This window comes from Macaca thibetana, chromosome 1 (genome assembly GCF_024542745.1).
Source record: "Macaca thibetana thibetana isolate TM-01 chromosome 1, ASM2454274v1, whole genome shotgun sequence".
NCBI classification, from domain to species: Eukaryota; Metazoa; Chordata; class Mammalia; order Primates; family Cercopithecidae; genus Macaca; species Macaca thibetana.
In genome coordinates this window covers 847,860-874,672 of record NC_065578.1, presented here as the reverse complement: position 1 = coordinate 874,672, position 26,813 = coordinate 847,860, and the positions used below count along the sequence as shown (strand labels likewise).

Here is a 26,813-nt window from a genome sequence, read left to right as displayed (position 1 = left end):
GCTGTCTTATGCGTCATCATCCCGCGCAGGCACAGGAAGTGCCACACAGAGGGAACCCCTGTCGTTGTCTCGAATTCTGGACCGGAGGCCGGCTATTGTGTCATGATTACGCGCCAATACAGGAAGTGACGATACTCCTGGCGCGCGCCGGTAGCTGTTTCTTCTCTGGCTCCGGGACCGGCGGCAGCGGCGGCGGCGTAGGGGTGAGTTCCGATTGGGCAGACCAGGTGTGGGAGCGCGGCGAGAACTGCGCACCGAGGTCTTTCTTCCGAGCAGGCCTCGGAGCGGGGCGGACCTGGGCCCGGGGGCGAGCCATACCCTGGCTTCCGCGGACAGTCTCATCCCGCACCGAACTTCGGGTGGTGGAGGTGGCGGGCCCAAACGCTCTTTGGAGCCAGCGTCTGCCAGGCTGAACCTCAAGTGTGCGTGACTGCACCCAAGGAGATAGCCCACTGCCCGGGTCAGGTGGCCTTGTTCGCGAGCACATCTCGGAGCGTCTCCCCGGTCTCAAGGTGCAGCTGTCCAGTGTGCTAGTGGCTTCACGAAGTCCATGTGGTCCTTCTAGCAGATTCTGACAGTAAAAGCAGTGTTTGATGAGTGGCAGGTCATGAGTTAAGAGCCTTTAAACGGACGATCTTTAATCCGCGATCGATACTGTCACGTAGGTCGTGTTATTCTGGTTGTACAGAAGACTAAACTGAGGTGAATTACGTTACCTAAGACCATGCAAGAATGACAGAAACGAGATTTGATTTCAAGCGGTCATTTTTCAGAACGCTTTTTTGTCGCCCATGCTACAGTGCAGTGACTGTTCACAAGCGCACTTCAGCCTGGAACTCCTGGGCTCAATCGGTCCTCCTATCTCAAGCTTGCAGAGTACCTAGAACTACAGGCCCTCGGGCGCTTGCCTCCTTGCCCCTGGCTTACAACTTATCCTTCTTTTTTCTTCCTTTTTTTTTTTTTTTTTTTTAGATAGGGTCTTGTGCAGTGACGGGGCCTTGGCTCACTGGAACCTCCGCCTTTCGGATTCAAGCGATTCTTCTGCCTCAGCCTCCTGAGTAGCTGGGATTACAGGCACCTGCCACCACGCCCAGCTAAGTTTTGTATTTTTAGTAGAGACAGGGGTTTCACCGTGTTGGCCAGGCTGGTCTTGAACTCCTGACTTTGTGATCCACCTGCCTCAGCCTACAACTTTTTTTTTTTTTTAACCAAGTCTTACTTTGTCATCCAGTGGCGCAGTCTTGGCTCACCGCAGCCTTGACCTCTCTGATTCGAGTGATCCTCCTGCTTCTGCTCCCTAAGTAACAGAATACAGGCACGCGCCACCACACTCGACTAATTTTTGTGTTTTCTGTAGAGACGAGGTTTTGCCATGTTGCGCAGGCTGGTCTTGAACTCCTGAGCTCAAGTGATCCATCCGCCTTGGCCTCCCAAAGTGCTAGGGTTACTGTCTTGAGCCACTGCGCCAGGCCACAACTTCTTATTCTTAATGAGGATTTATTCTGAATGCCCAAAAGTGACTAGGTTCAAGTGTTCAGAAACAACAGAGCACCATAGCTTGCTGTGTCCTGATGTAGGCTGAATTATTTTTCTTTTTGCAGTGTTTTAACTCAAATGGGTGATGAAAAGGACTCTTGGAAAGTGAAAACTTTAGATGAAATTCTTCAGGAAAAGAAACGAAGGAAGGAACAAGAGGAGAAAGCAGAGATAAAACGCTTAAAAAATGTAAGCCATATTTTTTAAGTAAGTGGTTTTCTTAAAGGAGATTTAATTTCTTTGCCCTCATTTTTCCATTAGAACAACGCTTCTTCGGTGAAGTTCTTTTGTACTTCCAAATGTCACAGGTGAGCCCAAAATCTATTACAAAAATTAACAAAAACATTTAAATATTCAGTTGACATTAAAGGCGGATTTAACACACTAAAGCTGTATCTAGATTGAGCATACATGGAGAATAAAATATTTTGAATGTTAAGTCATTAGCAAAACTGGACTAATTTTTCTCATTTCATCATTAGTACATTCATAATACTATCTCTAAGTATTTTTAATATAGTGGGAACTTGCCTTGAAATTAATATAAATATTTTACATCTTTCTTGGTTTGCATAGTAATGTACTCGGTAAACCTTTTCAGGAATTTGGTAAGAGGCATTGGCAAAGTACCTCTTTTGCTAAGATTTGTAGCATCATTTGAGATGTTTGTGAGTACAGGCATACCTTGTTGTATTAGACTTCACTTTATCGTGCTTCACAGATTTTGTAATTTTTCCAAGTTAAAGGTGTGTAGCAAACTCTGCATTGCGCGTTTTTGCAATAGCATGTGCTCACTATGTTAGAGTTTTTAAATTTTTTTTTTTTTTTTTTTTGAGACGGAGTCTTGCTCTGTCGCCCAGGGTGGAGTACGGTGGCGCAATCTCGGCTCACTGCAAGCTCTGCCTCCCAGGTTCACACCGTTCTCCTACCTCAGCCTCCAGAGTAGCTGGGACTACAGACACCCACCAAATTTTTTGTATTTTTAGTAGATACGGGGTTTCTCTGTGGTCTCAATCTCCTGACCTTGTGATCCGCCTGCCTCGGCCTCCCAAAGTGCTGGGATTACAGGCATGAGCCACCATGCCCGGCCGAGTTTTCTTATTTATTTATTTATTTTGAGATGGAGTCTCGCTGTGTTGCCCAGGCTGGAGTGCAGTGGCGCGATCTCGGCTCACTGCAAGCTCCACCTCCCGGGTTCATGCCATTCTCCTGCCTCAGCCTCCTGAGTAGCCGGGACTACAGGCGCCCACCAATATATCCAGCTGATTTTTTGTATTTTTTACTAGAGATGGGGTCTCACCGTGTTAGCCAGGATGGTCTCAATCTCCTGACCTTGTGATCCGCCTGCCTCGGCCTCCCAAAGTGCTGGGATTATAGGCATAAGCCATCACACCCAGCGTTTTTTGTTTTTTTTTTTCCTGAGACAAGTCTTGCTCCATTGCCCAGGCTGGAGTGCAGTGGTGTGATCTCGGCTCATTGCCACCTCTGCCTCCTGGGTTCAAACGATTCTCCTGTCTCAGCCTCCCAAGTAGTTGGGACTACAGGTGCCTGCCACCATGCTCGACTAATTTTTGTGTTTTTAGTAGAGTTGGGCTTTCACTTTGTTGATCAGGCTGGTCTCGAACTCCTGACCTCAGGTTATCCACCTGCCTCAGAGTCCCAAAGTGCTGGGATTACAGGCGTGAGCCACCATGCCCGGCCTAAACCAAACTTTTATATGCATTGGGAAACCAAAAATTTGTGTGACTCACTTTATTGTGGTGGTCTGGAGCCAAACCCAGAATATCTCCAAGGTATGCCTCTACTATATGAGGTATCACAAAGTATTTGGTTTGTAGGATACGTCTTAAGACTCATTTTTGGCTCATATAAGCAACTAACATACTTGGCATAGAGTCTAATGTCTCTTGTCATATATGCTATTTTTTAATTTCTCAGGTTTCAGAGTACAGAGAGTTGTAATTTTTTTGTTTGTTTGTTTTGTTTTGTTTTTTGAGACGGAGTCTCGCTCTGTCACCCAGGCTGGAGTGCAGTGGCCGGATCTCTGCTCACTGCAAGCTCTGCCTCCGGGGTTTATGCCATTCTCCTGCCTCAGCCTCCCAAGTAGCTGGGACTACAGACGCCCGCCACCTCGCCCGGCTAGTTTTTTGTATTTTTTAGTAGAGACGGGGTTTCACCGTGTTAGCCAGGATGGTCTCAATCTCCTGACCTCGTGATCCGCCTGCCTCGGCCTCCCAAAGTGCTGGGATTACAGGCGTGAGCCACCGTGCCCGGCCGAGAGTTGTAATTTTAATATGATGCGATTTGAGTGAAAGTTTTTTTTTTTTTTTTTTTGTCCCGAGACAGAGTCTAGCTCTGTCGCCCAGGCTGGAGTGCAGTGGTGTGATCTCGGCTCACTGCAATGTTCACTTCCCGGGTTGAAGCCGTTCTCCTGCCTCAGCCTCCGAGTAGCTGGACTTACCGGCACTGCCACCACGCCCAGCTAATTTTTGTATTTTTAGTAGAGACAGGGTTTCACTGTGTTGTCCAGGCTGGTCTCGAGCTCCTGACCTCGTGATCAGCCTGCCTCGGCCTCCCAAAGTGCTCGGATTACAAGTGTGAGCCACCGTGCCCGGCCACAAGTTGTTTATATTTTATAACACTGGCTCATTCAGAGTATATATGAAAGTTTGTTTTTGGATGTTGTCCAAGTTTGATTATTATTAAAAATACTTCTATCTATGAAGGAAAAAAAGGTATAAAGAAAATCATTAGCTTTATCTTTGCTTCTTAGTCTGATGACCGGGATTCCAAGCGGGATTCCCTTGAGGAGGGGGAGCTGAGAGATCACCGCATGGAGATCACAATAAGGAACTCCCCATATAGAAGAGAAGACTCCATGGAAGACAGGTGAGCGGATGCAGAGGTGCAAGAGCAAGCTGCGCACAGCGTGGCCTTGCAGGTCCTTCCTAGGGTTACTGTGACAACTGCCTGCTGTTGTAACTACTGAGGGGGACTCTGGTTTTTTTGAGACAGAGTCTCAGAGTCTCGCTCTGTTGCCCGCCTGGGCTGGAGTGCAGTGGTGCGATCTCCCCTCACTGCAAGCTCCGCCTTCTGGGTTCACACCATTCTCCTGCCTCACCCTCCCGAGTAGCTGGGACCGTCACCTCGCCCGGCTAATTTTCTGTATTTTTAGTAGAAATGGGGTTTCACCATGTCAGGCAGGATGGTCTCAATCTCCTGACCTTGTGATCACCAGACTCAGCCTCCCAAAATGCTGGGATTCCAGGCTTGAGCCACCTTGCCTGGCCGAGGTGTACTCTTTTCTAGAGTTACTGTGACAGGGTGTGCTGTTGTAACTGTTGAGGTTTGCTCTTTCCTAGGGTTACTGTGACACAGCATAACTATTGAGGTTTTTATGTCACAGTTGTGACTGACTCTCATGTGTTGTCTGTAGCCCTCCACACCCTTGCCCCTTCTTCCTGTAAAGAACTTTGCCATGTGTTACAATGATTAATAAAATTTACTATATAGGATTTTGCACAGGCCAGGTGCGGTGGCTCACGCCTGTAATCTCAGCACTTTTGGAGGCCAAGGCGGGCTGATCACCTGAGGTCAGGAGTTGGAGACCAGTCTGACCAACATGGTGAAACCCCGTCTTAAAAGGAAAAAAAGGCCAGACACGGTGGCTCATGCCTATAATCCCATCACTTTGGGAGGCCGAGGAAGGCAGATCACGAGGTCAGGAGATCGAGACCATCCTGGCTAACACAGTGAAACCCTGTCTTTACTAAAAATAGAAAAAATTAGCCGGGTGTGGTGGCGGCGCCTGTAGTCCTGTAGCTACTTGGGAGGCTGAGGCAGGAGAATGGCGTGATCCCAGGAGGCGGAGCTTGCAGTGAGCCGAGATGACGCTACTGCACTCCAGCCTGGGCGACAGAGTGAGACTCCGTCTCAAAAAAAAAAGACGCCTAAAGTTGGAGAGTTACTGTAATTTTTTAAATGATGTTTCAGCTTCGTTCCTATCTGAATCCTGCGTTTTTCTGGGTTGAAGAAATCTCATAATAGCCTCATGTTTCTTTGCACTTTCTCAAGCATGACACAGTGCTGTTGTGTTTTATTTCAGAGGAGAGGAAGATGATTCTTTGGCCATCAAACCACCCCAGCAAATGTCTCGGAAAGAAAAAGCTCATCACAGAAAAGATGAAAAGAGAAAAGAGAAACGTAGGCATCGTAGCCATTCAGCAGAAGGGGGTACAAAAGCATTTACTTTCTTTGACATCATGTTCAAGTGCTGTTTCTTTCCTGTTCTTACTCTTCTGCCTTCCCCAGAGCACCACTGAAAAACTAGAGAGAGCAAACTCTGGCCGACAGCATGAGTGTGTCCCAGACCATTCAGGAGGGCTAGTCCTTTTTTCCTCTGGGGTTTTCTCTCCCCCGTTATATTGTTTGGGAGCAGTTTGTTTACATTTAAAATGCCCTTAATTCAACAAGTGTAGGAGGAAAACACCCCCAACGTGGGTATTTGGTCAAGTCCAGAGAATGGGTTTGGCTTGAGCAGTTGTTTGATCTCATACCAACATGAGGAGGTTCTTACAGGTGTTAGGAAAATTGGACCTGGAGCCTGATTTAAATCTCATTATTATAAATACATTTGATGCCGGGCGCGGTGGCTCAAGCCTGTAATCCCAGCACTTTGGGAGGCCGAGACGGGCGGATCACGAGGTCAGGAGATCGAGACCATCCTGGCTAACATGGTGAAACCCCGTCTCTACTAAAAATACAAAAAAACTAGCCGGGCGAGGTGGCGGGCGCCTGTAGTCCCAGCTACTCGGGAGGCTGAGGCAGGAGAATGGCATAAACCTGGGAGACAGAGCTTGCAGTGAGCTGAGATCCGGCCACTGTACTCCAGCCTGGGTGACAGAGCGAGACTCCGTCTCAAAATAAATAAATAAATAAATAAATAAATAAATAAATAAATACATTTGATAAATTAATGTGGCTTCATTGCACGGTGTAGAAGCCTGCTGATAGCAAAGCTTTTTTCTGTAGTCTTTACGAATAGTGATTTTTTTTTATTATAAAACTAATAATCATAGTTTATTCAGCGTAGAAAATTTTTAAAAGATGAATAATACGACCACGCATGGTGGCTCATGCCTGTAATCCCAGCACTTTGGAAGGCTGAGGCGGGCAGATCATGAGGTCAGGAGATTGAGACCATCCTGGCTAACACGGTGAAACCTCGTCTCTACTAAAAAATACAAAAAATTAGCCGGGCGTGGTGGCGGCGCTTGTAGTCCCAGCTACTTGGGAGGCTGAGGCAGGAGAATGGCGTGAACCTGGGAGGCGGAGCTTGCAGTGAGCAGATAACGCACCACTGCACTCCAGCCTGGGCGACAGAGCGAGACTCCCTCTCAAAAAAAAAAAAAAAAGATGAATATTACAATTCTGCTCTTCTGTGATAGCAGAATTGTTTTTCGTTTTTCTTCTTTCTTTGTAATTACATGCTTGTTGCAGATAGTTTTCTATTTTCAAAGTTTTTTATTTAACATAAAATCATGATTATTCAGCTGGGTGCAGTGGCCCAGGCCTGTAATCCCAGCACTTTGGGAGGACAAGGACGGAGGATCGTTTGATCCCAGGAGTTCAAGACCAGCCTGGCTGATACAGGGAGACCCTGTCTCTTTAAAAAAAAAAAAAAAAAAAAAAAAAAAAAAAAAAAAAAAGATGATTGTTACTTAACGTTAGCATCATTATTTAAATATTTAATGTTCTTGATTCAATTTCATTTTCATGTGGTTTTTTTTTTTTTTTTTTTTTTTTGAGACGGAGTCTCACTCTTTCATCCAGGCTGGAGTGCAGTGGTGTGATTTTGGCTCGCCGCAACCTCCGCCTCCCAGATTCAAGCGATTCTCCTGCCTCAGCCTCCTTTAGTAGCTGGGATTACAGGCGCCCACCACCATGCCCGGCTACATTTTGTATTTTTAATACAGACAGGGTTTCACCATGTTGGCCAGGCTGGTCTTGAACTCCTGACCTCAGGTGATCCGCCCGCCCCAGCCTCCCAAAGTGCTGGGATTACATGCATGAGCCACCATGCCTGGCCTCATGTGAAATTTTTGAAGTGAGATTTCTTTGTATGACTCATTATTTCTCATTAGGGAAGCACGCTAGAGTGAAAGAAAAAGAAAGAGAGCACGAACGTCGGAAACGACATCGAGAAGAACAGGATAAAGCTCGCCGGGAATGGGAAAGACAGAAGAGAAGGGAAATGGCAAGGGAGCATTCCAGGAGAGAAAGGTGAGCGGGCTGGGTCAGTTGAGGACTTTAATGAAAGGGTTGTGGTCGTGTGTCCCGTCACAGCAATGAAGAAGAATTTGGCAATAGAAGTCACATTTGGTGCAGAAGTGGTAGATAGAAACAGCACAGTGAACACTGGACGAGGCTGACCAAGAGAACTGTCCTGAGGGAGTGAGTTTTTACTGCATCTGGAAGTCAAGAACGGGGGTTATTTGATTGAGGGAAGACAATGAAGGGATCAGAAATCTGCACGTCCGGCTGGGTGCGGTGGCTCACTTTATCCCAGCACTTTAGGAGGCTGAGGTGGGAGGATCCCTCGAGCCTGGATGGTCAAGGCTGCAGTAAGCCGTGATTGCGCTACTGCACTCCAGCCTGGTTGACAGAGTGAGACTCTGTCTCAAAAAAAAAGAAGAAGGGGGATCCCAAAAACCTTGAAACAGTCTGGAAATCGGGACACTGGACTCCTAGGACTCCTGGGCATTAGTCTGTATGTTCGTTCCCCTTTATAAGCTCAGATTCATAAGAAAGAACATCGGTGTAGCCCCGCATCTGTTTTATGAACCAGGAAAAGGCTACAGGCCAGGTGCAAGCAGGCCCATCTCTGCCTTGAGAGTGAGTCCAGAGAAAGCTTGCAAGCTGCTTCAGGAAGGGTGAAGGCGTGGGTGGCCCTTCCACTTCAGACTGGCTTTCAGCAGCCAGGGCTGGGTGCACAGCATGTAAAGATGATGAAAGGGCACTGGTTCTTGTTGATGCCAAAGAGTGTGGGAGACACTGAGGCCCAGAGGTCAAGGTCCGAGACCACTTGGGGGTGGGCAAGGTTTCAGTTGGCCAAGTTCCTGTTAGTGTATGAAACATTCATGTATGCCAAGCCCTGTGCCAGACACCAAGTGTGCCTTGTCCCACGAGAGTGGAGCTTGGGATAGAAGTGTGGAGGTTGGTAGATGAAATTTGGGCTGTCATTGATTTCCCAGAAGGGATAGACAGGAGAGTGAAGGAGCGAAAAGTGTTGGAGGCAGACTTGTGGGTAGGGCCAGTTGAGATCAGCCAATCCAGAACTGGGTGTGGTAGCATATGCTACTTGGGAGGCCAAGACCAGAGGACTGCATGAGGCCAGCCTGGGCAACGTAGGGAAACCTTGTCTCTGACAAAAAACAAACTGATAAGGATAATCTGAGAAGCACCGATGCTTGAAGAACTGCTGACTGTGGGTGAAAGTAGTAAGAATCTGACCTTCTGGCCTGAGAGCTGCTCCCTCTACTGCCTCCACTCTGCACTGGGAAGCACGGAGGTTCCACTGGGACAGGGCAGCCGCAGGACCTGCAGTTTCCTTGCTGCCTTGGAAGGGGTTACTCCATTTAGAGCAGTGGGCAGTGGCCTTGCCCACCAGCATCCTCAGTGGAGGGAAGGAAAAAAGGCCAAGAGGTCGGCTAGAATGAAGCGCAGGTTGGGAGCAGCTGTGATCTAGCCAGAGACGTGCAGCAGAGACCGGAGAGCGCTCCAGCTGCCGCCCAGTTCTGACCAGCCCAGTTCTGACCAGCCCTGAGGATGCAGCTGTGCGAAATGGCCTCGCAGAAAATAGAAGCCGCCGCAGATGCGAATCAAGCCTGAACTTTCAGTGTGCTCCCTGTCCACACACATCCATGGGCCAGGGAAGCCTTACTGTGGCTTGAGGTATTTCAGCCCAGCCTCTTTCCAGTGCTGGCTAATTGCTAAGCTGTGCAGACACGGTGGTGACTCCTAGGAAGCCAAGGTTGAAAATTAAAATAGGCTTATGGGAAAGAATAGGGGTGGCCATAAGCTATGAGGGAGATAGATTTCACAGACAACCAGACAGGCCTCGATGGTAACAACTAAAGGGAAAACTTAGAATCCAGAACTGCTACAAATGGATCATCTAAAATACAAAGAAGTATGACAGTGTGACCCGTATTGAAGAAGATCATCAGTAGAAACTGTCTGAGTGTCCAGATGTTGAATTTAGTAAAGGCTTGGAAACAGCCTGTCTATGGAGCAGCAGAAATTATCCATTCTGAAGAACAGAGAGAAAAAACAAGAAAAATGAACAGAGCCTCAGAAACCTGTGGTACAACACCTGCTGTGCCGAAACACGTCCAATGGGGGTTCCAGGAGAGAGGAAATACATTTTTTACAATAATGGTTAAAAACTTCCCAAATTTGAATTTAAAAAAAAATCTGCACATTGAAGAGCGCAGGAAGTTTGAACTAGAATAAATACAAAGTCACATCATAGTCAAACTGGCGAAAGCCAAAGACAAAATGTTGAAAAGCCTCAGAGAAGAATGACCAATCCCATGAAAGTGGAGCTTCAATACCGCCAGCCGCTGACTTCTTAGAAACAATGGAGGCCAGAAGGCAGTGGAGTGGCGCACTCAAACTGCTCAAAGAGAAGAACCGTCAGCCAGGAATCAAAACGGTTCTACCCAAGTGAAAGGGAATGAAAGACAGCATTCCCTGAGAAGCAAAGACTGGTGAAATTCATTGTTGGCGAGACCTGCCTTAAAGGAAATACTAAAGGAAGACCTTCAAGTTGAATGGAAATGACACCAGACGGTAACTTGAATCCTCAGGAAGGAAGGACAGGCGCTGCAGATAGCAAGTGTAGGTTGACATCAATATCCTATAAATATCTCTCCTCATATGTTAGGTTTTACTGGAACTACGGTTGTATAAAATAATGACACGGTGTTGTCATGGCATATAATACAAGTGAACTGCACAAAGAAGAGAGAATGAAGCTGTATTACAACAGCTTTATATTTTACTGGAATTCAGCTAGTATTGTGAGGCATACTGTGATCTCTAGAGCAGCCACTAAGAAAACAACTTTTTAGAAATTACAAATAACAGATTAAAATGGTATGGTATGCTAAACATATGTAATTTAAAATCATAAAGGGAAGAATAAAAAAGACACAGAGCAAAGCAAAAACAGTAAATCCAAGCGTGTGTGTAATTACATGACATGTGAAAGGTCTGTGCCCCAAACAGACAGGGCCGATTATCAGATAGAAAAACAAGATCTAACTGTATGCTGTCTCCTAGAGAACGGGAAAAGGGGCAGTGTAGAAACATTAGCTCTCATAGGAGAGCTTGAATGGCTGTACTCATACCAGATAAAACATATGTTAAGAAATATTAGAAACCACCCTGGCCAACATGGTGAAACCCCATCTCTACTAAAAATACAAAAATCAACTGGGTGTGGTGGCGCATGCCTGTAATCCCAGCTCCTCAGGAGGCGCAGTTATGAGAATCACTTGAACTAGTGAGATGGAGCTTGCAGTGAGCTGAGATTGTGCCACTGCACTCCAGTCTGGGCAACAGAGCAAGACCCTGTCTCAAAAAAAAAAAGCTAGAAACAACAAGGAGCAAGGACTTCACAGCCACAAAAAGGCCAATGCAGCAGGAAGCAGCAGCAGTGACACGTGCGAATGCATCTAACCACAGAGCCCAAAATCCGTGAAGCAAACACTGATCGAATGGAAAGAAATCCATCATTTATTAATTAGAGTTGGAAATGTCAGCCGGGCACAGTGGCTCGTGCCTGCAAACCCAGCACTTTGGGAGGCCAAGGTGGGCAGATCATCTGAGGTCAGGAGCTCGAGACCAGCCTGGCCAACATGGTAAAACCCCATCTCTACTAAAAGTGCAAAAATTAGCCAAGGATGCTGGCGGGCACCTGTAACACCAGCTACTCGGGAGGCTGAGGCAGGCGAATTGCTTGAACCTGGGAGGGGGAGGTTGCAGTGAGCCGAGATTGTGCCATTGCACTACAAAAGAATTAAATTAGAAATTAACAACAGAAAGAAACCTGGGGAAATCTTCAAACGTTAGGAAATCTAACAACACGATTCTGAATAACCCATGGCTCATAGAAATAATTATAAGGAAAACAAAATATTTTGGAGTAAATAAAATTGAAAACAATGTGGCCAGGCGCAGTGGCTCACACCTGTAATCCCAACACTTAGGGAGGCCGAGGTAGGCAGATCATGAGGTCAGATCAAGACCATCCTGGCTAGCACAGTGAAACCCTGTCTCTACTAAAAATACAAAAAATTAGCCAGGCGTAGTGGCAGGCAGCTGTAGTCCCAGCCACTCAGGAGGCTGAGGCAGGAGAATGGCGTGAACCCGGGAGGCGGAGCTTGCAGTGAGTAGAGATCAGGCCACTGCACTGCAGCCTGGGTGACAAAGCAAGACTCTGTCAAGAAAAAAAAAGAAAAGAAAGTGTCAAAATTTAGAGATGCAGCTACATTAATGCTTAGAGAAGGCACTTACATCAAAAAAGGAGGTTATTACATTAACCAAGGCTTTCTTCACCCGAAGAGATGAGAAGGAAGGAAAGCAGCAGACCCTGCCGTGCAGAAGCTGTAGAGACGGCAGAACAGTCGCCCGGAGTGCTGGGTCCTGGACCACAGGTGCCCATGAGGAACGGGGTTGGTGATGGAAATGCCGAAAACTGGCTCGTGGTGACTGATGGTTGCAGAACTTCATCAATTTGCTAGAAATCATTGGATTCAGTGGTCGAATTTTATTTGTCAGCTTTTACTTTGAAGTAGTTTAGGATTCACGAGAATTTGAAAGTAGCACCTGGAATCCTGGAAGCCTCCATCCAGCCTCCTCCAGCGGTGACATCCGATGTAGACCAGCGTTGGCACAGTACTGTGCACTGCTAGACTGGAGGCCTTTTTCCATTGTTCCCATTTCTTAGGTGTGTTCATTTCTCTGTGTGTATAGTGATACTTTTTTTTTTTTTTTTTTTTTTTGAGACTGAGTCTGGCTCTGTCGCCCAGGCTGGAGTGCAGTGGCCGGATCTCAGCTCACTGCAAGCTCCGCCTCCCGGGTCTACGCCATTCTCCTGCCTCAGCCTCCCGAGTAGCTGGGACTACAGGCGCCCGCCACCTCGCCCGGCTAGTTTTTTGTATTTTTTAGTAGAGACGGGGTTTCACCGTGTTAGCCAGGATGGTCTCGATCTCCTGACCTCGTGATCCGCCCGTCTCGGCCTCCCAAAGTGCTGGGATTGCAGGCTTGAGCCACTGCGCCCGGCCGATACTTTTTTCTAAAAGCGTATTTTTCATATTATATCTGGGCTTAACTCTAGAAGAACACGAAAAATTGATTCTCACGGATCAATGTTAGTTATTTGGCTGCTTTATGATGCAGCCAACTGCAGATACTCGGTCACTCATACCTCCTACATTCCCAATGACGCCTTTTTAGGGAGCTTCCCCTGCCCCTCCCTTATCACGTTCGTGCCCACATAGGTGGGAAGTGGTCTGAGGTCCATGTGCCCAGACAATCCATTGAGTCACGGTCAGCACCGGGGCCTTGGCCTGAGTCTGTGGCCTCATCCCCACTATTCCTAACAGGCTTTTCTGCCAGGGGTTTTGTTTTGTTTTGTTTTGTTTTGTTTTTAGCCTGTGCAGATTTATCTCATAGTTAATTTGGGTTTAAATTTGGTTGTCATACATACTGAAGGAAATGCTCGTGTTTTAGAGCTGCTAAACAGAAATATGCCAGAACCAGTGGGGTGTCTTTTTGTTTGTTTTTCGAGACAAGGTCTCACTCCTGGTCAAGCAGTCCTCTCACCTCGGCCTCCTGAGTAGTTGGGATCAGCGGTGCACACCACCGTGCCCAGCTAGTTTTCTGATTTTTGTAGAGACGGGGTTTCACTACATCTCCCAGACTACTCGTGTGACTCACTGGGGACAGAGCTCTCAGAATGTGTATATTGGCGGGCAAAGTGGCTCAGGCCTGTAATCGCAGCACTGTGGGAGGCAGAGGCAGGAGGATCACTTGAGGCCAGGAGTTCAAGACCCTATCTCTACTAAAAATGCAAAAATTAGCCTTGTGTGGTAACACACGCCTGTAATTCCAGCAACTCGGGTGGATGAGACACGAGAATCGCTTGAACCCAGGAGGCGGAGGCTGCAGTGAGCCGAGATCGTGCCACCGCACTCCAGCCTGGGCAACTGAGTAAGACGCTGTCTCAAAAAAAAAAAGAAAAGAAAAGCAGCCGGGCGCTGTGGCTCACACCTGTAATCCCAGCACTTTGAAAGGCTGAGGCGGGTGGATCATGCGTCAGGAGATCGCGACCATCCTGGTCAACACGGCAAAACCCCGTCTCTACTAAAAATGCGAAAATTAGCTGGGAGTGGTGGGCACCTGTAGTCCCAGCTACTCCGGAGGCTGAGGCAGGAGAATCGCTGGGACCCGGAAGGCGGAGGTTGCCGAGATTGCGCCACCGCACTCCAGCCTGGGGGACAGAGCGAGACTCCGTCCCAAAAAAAAAGGAAAGTAAAAGAAAAACTCTCCGTGTATCGAACTGCATAGAAAGCCAGTTGACAAATTTGGGCAAAAACGCGATAGCAAGCTTTCTGTTTAGAGGGAATGATGGCGTGTGCCTCTTCCAGGGACCGCCTGGAGCAGTTAGAAAGGAAGCGGGAGCGGGAGCGCAAGATGCGGGAGCAGCAGAAGGAGCAGCGGGAGCAGAAGGAGCGCGAGCGGCGGGCGGAGGAGCGGCGCAAGGAGCGGGAGGCCCGCAGGGAAGGTAGGCGGCGCGGCGGCGGCTGCGCTCGGCGGACGCGTGTCTGCTGCCCCCTGGTGTCGGGCACTTGCTCTCACAGGCGGGTGCTTGGTCCCTGTGCTCGGTTTTGCCCCCGCCTTTTTTTGGGAGAGTTTTGCTCTTGTCACCCAAATTGAAGTGCAATGGCGCGATCTCGGCTCCCTGCAACCTCTGCCTCCTGGGTTCACGTGATTCTGCCTCAGCCTCCCGAGTAGCAGGGATGACAGGCACCCGCCACCATGTTCAGCTCATTTTTTGTATTTTTAGTAGAGACAGGGTTTCACCATGTTGACCAGGCTTGTCTCGAACTCTAGACCTCAAGTGATCCACCTGCTTCGGCCTCCCAAAGTGTTGGGATCACAGGCCTGCCCCTGCCTTTTTATTTTTTTTTAAGACGGAGTCTCCCTCTGTCACCCAAGCTGGAGCCCCGTGGTACTATCTCGGCTCACTGCAACCTCCGCCTCCAGGGTTCAAGCAATCCTCCTGCCTCAGCCTGTGGAGTAGCTGGGTTTACAGGCGCCCGCCAGCACGCCCAGCTAATTTTTTATTTTTCGTGGAGACAGGGTTTCGCCATATTGGCCAGGCTGGTCGCAAACTCCTGACATCAAGTGATCCGCCTGCCTCTACCTCTCCAAGTGCTAGGATTACAGGCATGAGCCACCGCAGCTGGCCACCCCTTCCTTTTTTATTTCCCCAGTTTTTAGAAACTGTGATAAAACATGTATATTGTAAAATGTACCATCTTCACTATTTCAAGTGTAGAATTCAGTGGTATTAATGCATTCACAGTGTTGTGCAACCATCTATCCACAGAACTCTCTTCTTGTAGAATTAACACCATCCCCATCAAACAGCAACTTCCTGTCCCCAGTCCCGGCACCCACCATCCCACTTTCTTTCAGTTTGGCTGCTCGGGATGCCGCTTGTGAATGGAATCGCAGTCATTGTCCTTTTGTGACCGGCTCACTCAGCAAAGTCCTCGGGGCGTCGTGCTGTGGTGGGGGTCGGCGGGCCCTTCCTTCTGCACCCTTGGAGGAGGAGGAGGCGGCGGCGGTGGCAGCCAGCCGCCTCACCGGGCTTTGTTACCTCTTGGCCTTACTGCCTCCCCCTCATTTTCCACATAATTGTCTTGTGTTCAGTGGAGTTTTTGGTAGAGAAATGTTTAAATTCCTCTCTCATTTATGTTTTATATCTCTCGACTTTCTGATTACAGTAACGATTACACTGAACATCCTGCAGTTATAATGCACTAGTTCGAATTGAATGCCAAGTTAACTGCAGTAAAATACAAAAACTTGACTCGGGGAGTGTATATTCAGGGCAACTTAAATCTATGCTCCCAGGCTGCAGCCCTTTGAAATAAAAACACAATGAAGAAAACAAAAAACAAACTGCTTCTTTAGCAGTTCCACTCCCACTTCCTGTCGACATCACTAGATCACATTTACACATTGTCCATAAATGATGACATCTTTATGCATTGTCCATAAACTTAATAATCCCTTTTTAAATGCATTAGCCTGTTAAACTATGTAGAAAACAAAAAGTGGAGTTAAAAATCATTGTCACAACAATGCTTTTTGATTAATAATTGATGCTTTTTAAATGTGTTAATCTTTTTTTTTTTTTTTTTTTTTTTTTTTTTTTTTTTTTTGAGACGGAGTCTCGCTCTGTCACCCAGTCTGGAGTGCAGTGGCCGGATCTCAGCTCACTGCAAGCTCCGCCTCCCGGGTTTACGCCATTCTCCTGCCTCAGCCTCCCGAGTAGCTGGGACTACAGGCGCCTGCCACCTCGCCCGGCTAAGTTTTTGTATTTTTAGTAGAGACGGGGTTTCACTGTGTTAGCCAGGATGGTCTCGATCTCCTGACCTCGTGATCCGCCCGTCTCGGCCTCCCAAAGTGCTGGGATTACAGGCTTGAGCCACCGCGCCCGGCCTTAAATGTGTTAATCTTTTAAGTTATATAGAAGATAAAAAGTAGAGTTCTAAAACACTGTTACAATAACACGAGCTTTTATAGTTACCCACGTCCTCACCTTAATGGAGATCTTTATTTCTTCACCCAGCTTCCGGTTTCTGTCTCGCGTCCTTTCATTACACCCCACACAACTCCCTGGAGCTTATTCTTCAGGGCAGGTCTAGGTCTAGCAGTAATGAACTCCCTCTGCTTTTGTTTATCTGGGAATATCCTCATTTCTGTCTCACCTTCGAAGGAAAGTTGCTGGATACGTGGTTCTTGGTTGATAATTTTTTTGTTGTTTTGAGACAGAGTCTTCTTCGGTTGTCCAGGATGGAGTGCAGTGGAGCAATCATAGCTCACTGCAACCTCGAACTCCTGGGCACAAGTAATCTTCCCACCTCAGCCTCCCACGTGGCTGGGACGACAGGCGTGTGGCACCACACTCGGCTCATTTTTCAGTAGAAACAAGGTCTCCCTGTATTGCCCAGGCTGCTCTTGAATTCCTGGGCTCAAGGAACCCTCATGCCTAGCTGACAGTTTTTCCTTTTCACTTACAATATTTCAGTCCATTGTCTTCTGGCCTCCAAAGTTTCTGGTGAGAAATCTGATGATCTTATTGAGGATCCCTTGGATGCTTTTAAGATTCTCTTTGGCTTTGGCTTTCAACTGTTTAATAATGGGTTTTCGTGTGGGTCTCTTGATTTCATTCTACCTGGAGTTCATTGAGCCTCTCTAATGTTTATATTCATGTTTTTTTTTTTTTTTTTTTTTTTTTTTTTTTTGAGACGGAGTCTCGCTCTGTCGCCCAGGCTGGAGTGCAGTGGCGGGATCTCGGCTCACTGCAAGCTCCGCCTCCCGGGTGCACGCCATTCTCCTGCCTCAGCCTCCCCAGTAGCTGGGACTACAGGCGCCCGCCACCATGCCCAGCTCATTTTTTTTTTTTTGTATTTTTAGTAGAGACGGGGTTTCACCGTGTCAGCCAGGATGATCTCGATCTCCTGACCTCGTGATCCGCCCGTCTCGGCCTCCCAGAGTGCTGGGATTACAGGCGTGAGCCACCGCGCCCGGCCTATATTCATGTTTTTCATCAAATGTGGGGGGTTTTAAGTAATTCTTCAGATACCCTCTCTGTTCCTCTCCTGCTTCCTGGACTCCCACGGATCTGTTGGGGTCCCCGAGGCCCCTGAGCACTGCTCACTTTTCTTCAGTCTCTTCTGCTTTTTCCTCAGACAACGTGATTTTATTGTTGTATCTTCAGGCTCACCAATTATTTCCTCTGCCTGCTCCATCTGCTTGTGAGTTTCTATTGTGAATATTTACTTTTTAGTGTTTATTGTGAATATGTACTTATTAGCTCTGGAATTTCTCTCTGGTTTCTCGTTGAATCTTCTGTCTCTGTTGATATTTCCGGTGTGTTCACGCGTCATTTGCTTGACTTTCTCCACATCTTCCTTTTGTTCTCTGAGGAACTGAAGGTTAAGACAGTTCGTTAAGTCTTCGTCTGGGACATCTACCATCAGGTGATTTTCAGGAACGGTGTCTTGTTGGCTTATTTTTTTTCCCTCTGAATGGGACATACTCTCCTATTTCTTTGTTTCTCTTGTGTTTTTCTTTTTTTTTTTTTTTTTTTTTTTTTTTTTTTTTTTTGAGACGGAGTCTCGCTCTGTCGCCCAGGCTGGAGTGCAGTGGCGCGATCTCGGCTCACTGCAAGCTCCGCCTCCCGGGTTCACACCATTCTCCTGCCTCAGCCTCCCGAGTAGCTGGGACTACAGGCGCCCACGCCCGCGCCCGGCTAATTTTTTGTATTTTTAGTAGAGACGGGGTTTCACCGTGGTCTCGATCTCCTGACCTTGTGATCCGCCCGCCTCGGCCTCCCAAAGTGCTGGGATTACAGGCGTGAGCCACCGCGCCCGGCCTTGTGTTTTTCTTAGTCAAAAAAATGGACATTTGAATCTCATGATGCGATTCTTCCTGGTCACCACTCAAGGCTGTGCACGTGCTGGTTTGGTCGTGCTGGGCTGTGTCTGGGGTCGGCCTGTTGTGGAAACTCGGGCTCTTCAGGGGTCTTTTCCGAGCCTGTACCTTTCCCTGGTCATGTGCGGACACTCTTTAACGTTCCCGTCAATACAGCTGTTTTTAATGCTCTTGTCCTGAGGTGTCTGCCTCCTAAAGGGGGAAAAGAGAGAAATGAAGGGGGCAAAGGGGGATGTGGCATTCATGCCCTGGAAGTACCTTCAGCCTGGGGGACAGCCGTGGCCGCTGCCTCTTCATGCCTCTGGGGTGGGACGCACAGTCATCACACCGACCTCGGGTGTGCGTGTCCGTCTGCCCACCTCGATCCGTCTACCCACGTGTGTCCGTCTGCCCTCCTGGGTCTGGCGAGCTGCATGCAGGCTGCTGCCTGCCACGGGGGGAGTGGGGTGGGAGCCACTAAATGTGTGAAGAGGTGACATTGATTCATGAATCACAATTTACTCGCCAAGATTTCCCCTGAAGTTGCAAACCTTCAGTAGACTACAGAGCACTTCGGTAGTTGCACAGGACTGATCCTGTGAAGCAACTGCTATCTAGGTGGGAAGACTGATTCCCAGCGCTTCCTACTCCATCTTTCCAGAATCTTCTCCCGCCCCTTCCTTTTTGACCAGTGAAGATCAGTCTAGAAGGTCCACCTGGGTCCTTGGGCTCACGGCCTCCAGGTTGGAGCTTTTTCTCCCTGGGCTTCTTAGCCTCTGACCCCGATGCCGTCAGCACCGTGTGTGCGCTGTGGTGTGGGTGTGGGAGACGAGGCAGCTGTGCCCAGGTGGGGCCTTTTGAGGAAGGCAGTGTTGCTAGTGCCATCTCCCTCTCTGCCCTGCACGCCAGTGTCCGCACATCACCGAACGATGAGAGAGGACTACGGCGACAAAGTGAAAGCCAGCCACTGGAGTCGAAGCCCGCCGCGGCCGCCACGGGAGCGGTTCGAGTTGGGAGACAGCCGGAAGCCAGGTGAGTCCAGGCCGGCGCCTGCGCAGAAGGCAGCACAGTGTGAGTCTTTTCTGGGGGATGTTTGGCATAAATTTGTAAGATTCATGTAATGAAAGCCCAGCTAAGTAATGTCTTCAGAAGAAAATGATAGATGTGCTGGCTGAAGTCCTCTCGTGTTGTGAGAGAGACCGTGAGTGTCTGTGTGCGACCAGGACACAGGATGTGTGTTTATCCGCTGGGACCTTTGCCACTGGCCCCATTAGAGAAGTGACTTCCAGCATCTGTGGATAAGCTGGTTTCTTACCAAGCGAAGTTAATCATGCGAAAGGCACTAGTTTTGGGGTGGTGTTACCTTGTTTGTTTAAAAAGCATTTCCCCAAATTCACTTTTAATGGTTTATTTCATAAGTAAAAGAAGAGAAAATGGAAGAAAGAGACCTGCTGTCCGACTTACAGGACATCAGCGACAGCGAGAGGAAGACCAGCTCAGCCGAGTCCTCATCAGGTACCTGGAACCGCCTGGCCAAGGCCTTGACCGCTGCTGCCAGGAAGGCCCAAGTTCACCTTCCGCTCTGCTGTCTTTCTACAGCGGAATCAGGCTCAGGTTCTGAGGAGGAAGAGGAGGAGGAGGAAGAGGAGGAGGAGGAAGGAAGCACCAGTGAAGAATCAGAGGAGGAGGAGGAGGAGGAGGAAGAGGAGGAGGAGGAGACCGGCAGCAACTCTGAGGAGGCGTCAGAGCAGTCTGCTGGTGAGTCACCACGATGACTGTGTGAGGTGTTGTGACTTCACTGTAGTGTTAGAAACTGCAGAGAAATAGCTGGTGGGCGGGGGAGTTGAAACTCCCTTCTATCTAGGACTTTCTCAGGACACCTCCACGTCGATTCTTTTGTTTGTTTTTTGAGACGGAATCTTGCTCTGTTGCCCAGGCTGGAGTGCAATGGCACGATCTCGGCTCACTGCAACCTCCGCCTCTCGGGTTCAAGTGATCCCTCCTGCCTCATCCTCCCAAGTAGCTGGGACTACAGGCGTGGGCCACCATACCCGGCTAATTTTTGTATTTTTAGTCGAGTCAGGGTTTCACCGTGTTGGCTAGGCTGGTCTCGAACTCCTGACCTCAGGTGATCCACCCGCCTCGGCCTCCCAAAGTGCTGGGATTACAGGTGTGAGCCACCGCGTCCGGCCTCAGTGTCGATTCTTGGGAACACTTGTTGCTTAGCTGAAGCGGAGCCCGCATCCTGCCTGTGATAGCACTCACCCCAGCGCCGGTCTGAGCAGACGCCTCCTTTCTCTTGCAGAAGAAGTAAGTGAGGAAGAAATGAGTGAAGATGAAGAACGAGAAAATGAAAACCACCTCTTGGTTGGTAAGAGGCCTCCCTGGAGACAGAGCACCCTCCTTGTCTGTCTCCAAGTGCAGCGGCCCTCTCTTAAGACGGCCGGTCCTGCAAGGCATGGGGCACGCCAGGGGCCGGGAGGCTGCCTGATTCATTGGCCGCTCCAGTCTGTGCCGGTGGGGCCCGAGTTCCTCAGTGAGGCGCAGTGCTAACCAAGGACGTCCTGTGTGCCCAGCAGGGCCGAGGAGCTGGGAAGCCCAGGCCCAGTTCCCCACAGGGGAGGCCAGTCAGATGGTGGCTCGGCCTGTCCCTGCAGAGTGGAGGCCTGCCCTGGCCTCCGGCCGGCAGTGAGGCTGTGTCTTCCGCCTGGGGGACATGGATCCAGGCGTGTCCCCCGCAGGACACCACGTACCTCCTCCCAGCTCAGCATCTGGGCGCTTTTTCAGTCGAGCCCGCCAGCGCTCCTAGGCCTCAGTGCCCTGGGTCCAGGGGGCGAGAGCCCAGCACCAGCACCTCCCAGCAGGACACAGGGCAGCCCTGCCACATGCTTCATGTCCCCGGGGCAGGAGGAGGTTCGTGATCTTTGCTTGTCTTAGCTTCATAATTAGGTTCACCTTTTCCAGTTCCAGAGTCACGGTTTGACCGAGATTCCGGGGAAAGTGAAGAAGCAGAGGAAGAAGTGGGTGAGGGGACGCCGCAGAGCAGCGCCCTGACAGAGGGCGACTACGTGCCCGACTCCCCGGCCCTGTCACCCATCGAGCTCAAGCAGGAGCTGCCCAAGTACCTGCCGGCCCTGCAGGTCAGGCCCTCCCCTCGCCCCGGGCCGCTCGCTGTCTGCATTGGCAGTTGGAGTTACCGCAGGGGCTGAGCGAAGCCTGGCCCCGTGTTGGCGTCTGTCTCCTCACAGGGCTGCTGGGCCCACCGGGGCAGTGAGGGGCAGGCACAGCCGCTGGCCCCTCGTGCTTCTGGGTCCCGCCTCTTTCTCGTGCTGGACGGAACTGGGTGGACAGGGAGGTGCCCGCAGCTTGGAAGGCAGGCAGCCTGGGCGTGCGGCTGCCCTGCTGTCACTGCCACCTGAGCTATGTCCTCCTCCGCACTGGAGAACAGTGCCCTCCAGTTGACCCCTGCGTGGGTGGGTTATGTAGGCACCAAGGCCTTGTTACCAGCATCTGTGCAGGGCTTGGATGGTGGCTGCGGGAGTCAGTGTAGATGTGTGTGGCCAGAAGCCTTTTGTTCAGGCAGCTATCAATGAGGCAGGATATTGCTTGGAGCGATTTGGAAGGGACAGGCCTGAGAAGGTGCCAGTGGCCTCGGGGGCCTAGGAGACCGGCAGGGACTCGGCCCCTCCGTGGTGCCTGTGGGTGGAGAGGTTCTCTCTGGCACATGCGGCCTCTGTCGACTGCTCTATGCATTGTGAGCGCCTCTGCCCCTTAGTGTTCCTGAGCATGGGCGTTGGGCCACAGGCCACCCCGAGTATGTGACATCCGGCCTGGGCACCGGCCCCAAGGTACACCCAGGGGGAGGTGCCCTGGCATGGGGCGCCGTGCTGCACCTGGCAGGTAGTGCCCGTCCTCAGTGTCATCCTGGTACAAGCAGGGGACACACCCAGTTTGACAGGGACACTCTCTGGATGGCCTTTTTTTTTGGAGACTGGGTCTGGCTCTGTCACCCAGGCTGGAGTGGAGTGGCTTAATCATAGCTCACTGCAGCCTACACCTCCCAGGCTCAGACAATCCTCCCATCTCAGCCTCCTGAGTAGCTAGAACTACAGGCGCAATCTACCATGCCTGGCTAAGTTTTTAATTTTGTAGAACACAATTTTGGCCGGGCACAGTGGCTCACGCCCATAATCCCAACACTTTGGGAGGCCGAGGTGGTGGGTGGATCATGAGGTCAGGAGTTTGAGACCAGCCTGACCAACATGGTGAAACCCCATCTCTACTAAAAATACAAAAATTAGGCCGGGCGCGGTGGCTCAAGCCTGTAATCCCAGCACTTTGGGAGGCCGAGACGGGTGGATCACGAGGTCAGGAGATCGAGACCATCCTGGCTAACACGGTGAAACCCCGTCTCTACTAAAAATACAAAAAACTAGCTGGGCGAGGTGGTGGGCGCCTGTAGTCCCAGCTACTCGGGAGGCTGAGGCAGGAGAATCGCTTGAACCCAGGAGGTGGAGGTTGCAGTGAGCCGAGATCTCGCCATTGCACTCCAGCCTGGGTGACAGAGCGAGACTCCATCTCAAAAAAGAAAAAAGAAAAGAAAACAGAGTCTTGCTGTGTTGGCGAGGCTGGTCTTGAACTCCTAGGCTCAAGCAATCCTCCTGCCTTGCCCTCCCGAAGTGCTGGAGTTACAGGCCTGAGCCCTCACACCCGGCTGGGATGGCCTTTTGTTCACACTGGTTTTGTTTCATAATAAAGTGTCACATGCTCTTGCAAGGAAACAGACTTTGAGAACTGAGCTGCTCCTGGCCCTACCCCCTGCCCAGTCCCACAGCTCTGCCCTGTACCCGCCCTGCGCCAGGTGTGCCGTGCCCGTGGACACAGCCGCCCTCCTTCCAGCTGGCATGGCCACTGAGACCTCACATAGCCGCTCCCTCCCCAGGGCTGCCGGAGCGTCGAGGAGTTCCAGTGCCTGAACAGGATCGAGGAGGGCACCTATGGAGTGGTCTACAGAGCAAAAGATAAGAAAACAGGTGGGTGGAGTCCCGGCTCACCCCACAAAGACAAGGGGAAGTGGGGCAAGGCCTGGCCGCCCGAGAGGTCCTGCCTCACCTGAGCAGCTACTGGAGGTTGGACCTCTCAGCGTCTCTAGAAGCCAGAGGTCAGCCTGGCCCTGGGGCTTTGCCACTCCCTCGCAGTAGCAGGTGGCCTGCCCCACAGGGCCGAGACCCAGCGCGTGGAATAGTCTGCGCCAGGGCTGGTCTGCAGGTTTGCATTCCCAACGTCCCGCCCAGCAGGTGTGTGAGCCGGGGACTCTTGGGGAGTCAGCCACTGGGATCCCAGGTAAGGCCAGCTCTGTTGGGGAAGTTGACATGGAGTCAGTGTGGCCGCTGGGATCCCAGGTGGCTGTAGGTGGCTGTGGGTGTCCGTGGTGCGTTGAGAGTGTGGAAGCCGTTGGTCCGTTGGTGTTGCCCACCCTTCGGCTGGGCATTCTCCTGGTGCCCACATGCCGCCACCTAGAACGAGACCCCCCTCTGTGAAATGCACTTTGGGCACTGCCTGTGATCCTCACTGAGCAAGTCCACAAAACCACTGTTGGTGCCGTGATTTTGAGAATGCCTCTCAGTGCCGTCTGTTTTCTTCACAGATGAAATTGTGGCTCTGAAGCGGCTGAAGATGGAGAAGGAGAAGGAGGGCTTCCCTATCACGTCGCTGAGGGAGATCAACACCATCCTCAAGGCCCAGCATCCCAACATCGTCACCGTTAGAGTGAGCATGGCCCCACCACGCACAGCCCCGGGTAGAAGGCTTTTCCCACGGCCCCATGTTGTCCTGGTGCTGTCCTGGGGCCAGGTGCTTCCCTGCGCTTAGCGGAGCCCTTCACAGACCACACAGAAGCAAGCATTCGCCCCCCGGGTGGCACTGGAGGTCCTACTGTCCCTCAGCATCTGCGCCCGGGTTCAGGTGGTGGCAGGGGTTGGGGGGCCCTGAGGTGCCCACAGAGCCATGCCCTGCAGGAGATCGTGGTGGGCAGCAACATGGACAAGATCTACATCGTGATGAACTACGTGGAGCACGACCTCAAGAGCCTGATGGAGACCATGAAGCAGCCCTTCCTGCCAGGTACAGCCCCCAGGCCTCTTGGCACACAAGCGGGAGCAGAGTCCTGGTCACCCCCGCGGTGACACTGCTGCAGGGAGGGCCAGCTGCATCCACAGGGAAAGCCCTGAGAAGCCTCTGTTGCTGCTGAGGCGAGTGGGCCACCCTAAATGCCCTGGGCTGGGGGCGGTCGGGTCCACATGGGAGCCTGTCTCCCTCCCTCCCAGGGGAGGTGAAGACCCTGATGATCCAGCTGCTGCGGGGGGTGAAGCACCTGCACGACAACTGGATCCTGCACCGCGACCTCAAGACGTCCAACTTGCTGCTGAGCCACGCCGGCATCCTCAAGGTGAGCCTCCCCCACCACCCACCGAGCGGCCCATCCCGGAGAGACCTACCCGGGCCCATCCACAGCCGCCCATCTGTCCTTGCAGGTGGGTGACTTCGGGTTGGCGCGGGAGTACGGATCTCCTCTGAAGGCCTACACCCCGGTCGTGGTGACCCTGTGGTACCGCGCCCCAGAGCTGCTGCTTGGTGCCAAGGTGAGTCCTGGGCATCTGAGAGCCTCCCCTGCCCCCCATGCAGTCTCCCACAGCTCCGCGGGCCCTGGCCCTCCTGAGCGCCTCTCCTGCCCTCGTAGGAATACTCCACGGCCGTCGACATGTGGTCGGTGGGCTGCATCTTCGGGGAGCTGCTGACTCAGAAGCCTCTGTTCCCAGGGAAGTCGGACATCGATCAGATCAACAAAGTGTTCAAGGTGGGTCTGGGCCCCGCTGCAGTTGTGCTGTGGGGTTGTGGAGGAGCCTCAGGAATGGGGCTGGGGGGCACACAGGTGCTGGGTTGAGATGGGGACCGGGGCCACCGAGAGCCCTCCTGGTGGTTTTTCTTCTCTACTGGGACACAGGTGCCAACACCATGGGCCACGTGGCGTGGCTGTTGAAACGCCTCTGTCTTTCAGGACCTGGGGACCCCCAGTGAAAAAATCTGGCCCGGCTACAACGAGCTCCCCGCAGTGAAGAAGATGACCTTCAGCGAGTACCCCTACAACAACCTCCGCAAGCGCTTTGGGGCCCTGCTCTCAGACCAGGGCTTCGACCTCATGAACAAGTGAGCCCCGTGCAGCCGGGCAGCGGGAGGTCCCGAGCCATAGTGGTGGCTTCCCGGTCCCAGGCCCACCTGCTGGCTCAGCACTTTCCAGAACTGTTCTGGTGCCTGGTGCCCCATGCCCTGAGCCCTGTCCCAACACAGCCCATCTCTGGGGGACCCAGTGGAGCACTCGAGCACCTCCTGGGCCTCTGGTCCTCTCCCCCAGGTTCCTGACCTACTTTCCCGGGAGAAGGATCAGCGCTGAGGATGGCCTCAAGCACGAGTATTTCCGCGAGACCCCCCTCCCCATCGATCCTTCCATGTTCCCCACGTGGCCCGCCAAGAGTGAGCAGCAGCGTGTGAAGCGGGGCACCAGCCCGAGGCCCCCTGAGGGAGGCCTGGGCTATAGCCAGCTGGTGAGGGGCCTGGCTGGTGGGGCGTGCCCAGAGGTGGGGCTGGCTTGGGCAGGGTCCTCACGGTAGCCGACTCGTCCTAGGGTGACGACGACCTGAAGGAGACGGGCTTCCACCTTACCACCACGAACCAGGGGGCCTCAGCCGCGGGCCCCGGCTTCAGCCTCAAGTTCTGAAGGTCACAGTAGACCCCGTCATGGGGAGAACTCAGCCGGGACCACAGGCGCGGCTACTGCGGCTGGAGCTGCCATGAGACTCAGAACTCCTCATCTTATTTCGTGCTCCACGTTTTGTTTTTGTATTTTGGTTTGTAAATTTGTAGAATTAAATCATTTTCCTTGTTGTGGAGGAAAGAGCTGTGTCTTCAGGTCTCCCTGACTTGCCCAGGGAGGAGAGGGTGGGCATCTGCGGGCACCTACTTGGGGCAGCACAAACCCCCACACGCCCCGTCCCACTCTCGACACACCGGGCTGGCTGGGCCGTGATTTGGAGCAGGTGGGGGTCGGGTCGATTGTTTAATCTTTGGAGCTGGAGACCTGTTTCTGTGTTGGGATGAGTGATGCTTTCCTGCCCCAACTCGCTCGTCCAGACCAGCCCTGTCCACACAGGCCCCCGGCCCCCAACCCCCAGCCCCAGGTATTCTGGCAGCCTCAGCAGGTTTTTATACAAGGTTGTTACGAGTTTTAAAATGTATTAAAATATTCTTGGAGGAAAGCTCCCCGTGTTCTTTCAGTAGCCCGGGACCGTGTGTGGGAGGGGAGTTGCAGACCACCAGGCTCTAGGGGAAGAGGGTGGGGTGGGTGGCTGTGGCCTCTGACCCCACGTGGGCCAGTCTCTTCCCCAGGCAGGAGGGGTGCTCCTATCTCCGGGGGGCCTCCACTCTGGCAAGGTGGTCCCCCA

General features: G+C 51.4%; 3 protein-coding genes across 7 annotated transcripts in view; 2 read left to right on the top strand and 1 right to left on the bottom strand.

Moving 5' to 3' along the window:
* Positions 1-26,266, top strand: part of LOC126951620 (cyclin-dependent kinase 11B) — a 60,826-nt gene extending 34,560 nt beyond the window's left edge. Inside the window, exons 2-21 of one of the 5 annotated variants that reach the window (XM_050785949.1) lie at positions 168-203; positions 1,798-1,844; positions 4,310-4,425; positions 5,642-5,769; positions 7,680-7,818; positions 14,253-14,389; positions 19,225-19,347; positions 19,735-19,830; positions 19,915-20,073; positions 20,621-20,686; positions 21,280-21,455; positions 23,258-23,348; positions 23,963-24,084; positions 24,333-24,438; positions 24,642-24,763; positions 24,849-24,956; positions 25,055-25,171; positions 25,373-25,521; positions 25,727-25,916; positions 25,997-26,266. In XM_050785949.1, coding sequence (XP_050641906.1) covers positions 1,836-1,844; positions 4,310-4,425; positions 5,642-5,769; positions 7,680-7,818; positions 14,253-14,389; positions 19,225-19,347; positions 19,735-19,830; positions 19,915-20,073; positions 20,621-20,686; positions 21,280-21,455; positions 23,258-23,348; positions 23,963-24,084; positions 24,333-24,438; positions 24,642-24,763; positions 24,849-24,956; positions 25,055-25,171; positions 25,373-25,521; positions 25,727-25,916; positions 25,997-26,089 — 2,247 coding nt within the window. In that variant the 5' untranslated portion in view covers positions 168-203; positions 1,798-1,835 and the 3' untranslated portion in view covers positions 26,090-26,266. Of the gene's footprint in view, positions 1-145; positions 204-1,601; positions 1,845-4,309; positions 4,426-5,641; positions 5,770-7,679; positions 7,819-14,252; positions 14,390-19,224; positions 19,348-19,734; positions 19,831-19,914; positions 20,074-20,620; positions 20,687-21,279; positions 21,456-23,257; positions 23,349-23,962; positions 24,085-24,332; positions 24,439-24,641; positions 24,764-24,848; positions 24,957-25,054; positions 25,172-25,372; positions 25,522-25,726; positions 25,917-25,996 lie in introns of those variants that run through there. The other 4 variants (XM_050785933.1, XM_050785926.1, XM_050785918.1 and 1 more) reach the window with 4 other exon arrangements.
* Positions 1-26,813, top strand: part of SSU72 (SSU72 homolog, RNA polymerase II CTD phosphatase) — a 179,554-nt gene that overhangs the window by 57,690 nt on the left and 95,051 nt on the right. The window lies entirely within an intron of this gene.
* GABRD (gamma-aminobutyric acid type A receptor subunit delta) overlaps positions 1-26,813 on the bottom strand; it is a 378,620-nt gene that overhangs the window by 338,760 nt on the left and 13,047 nt on the right. The gene's annotated exons all lie outside the window — the stretch shown is intronic.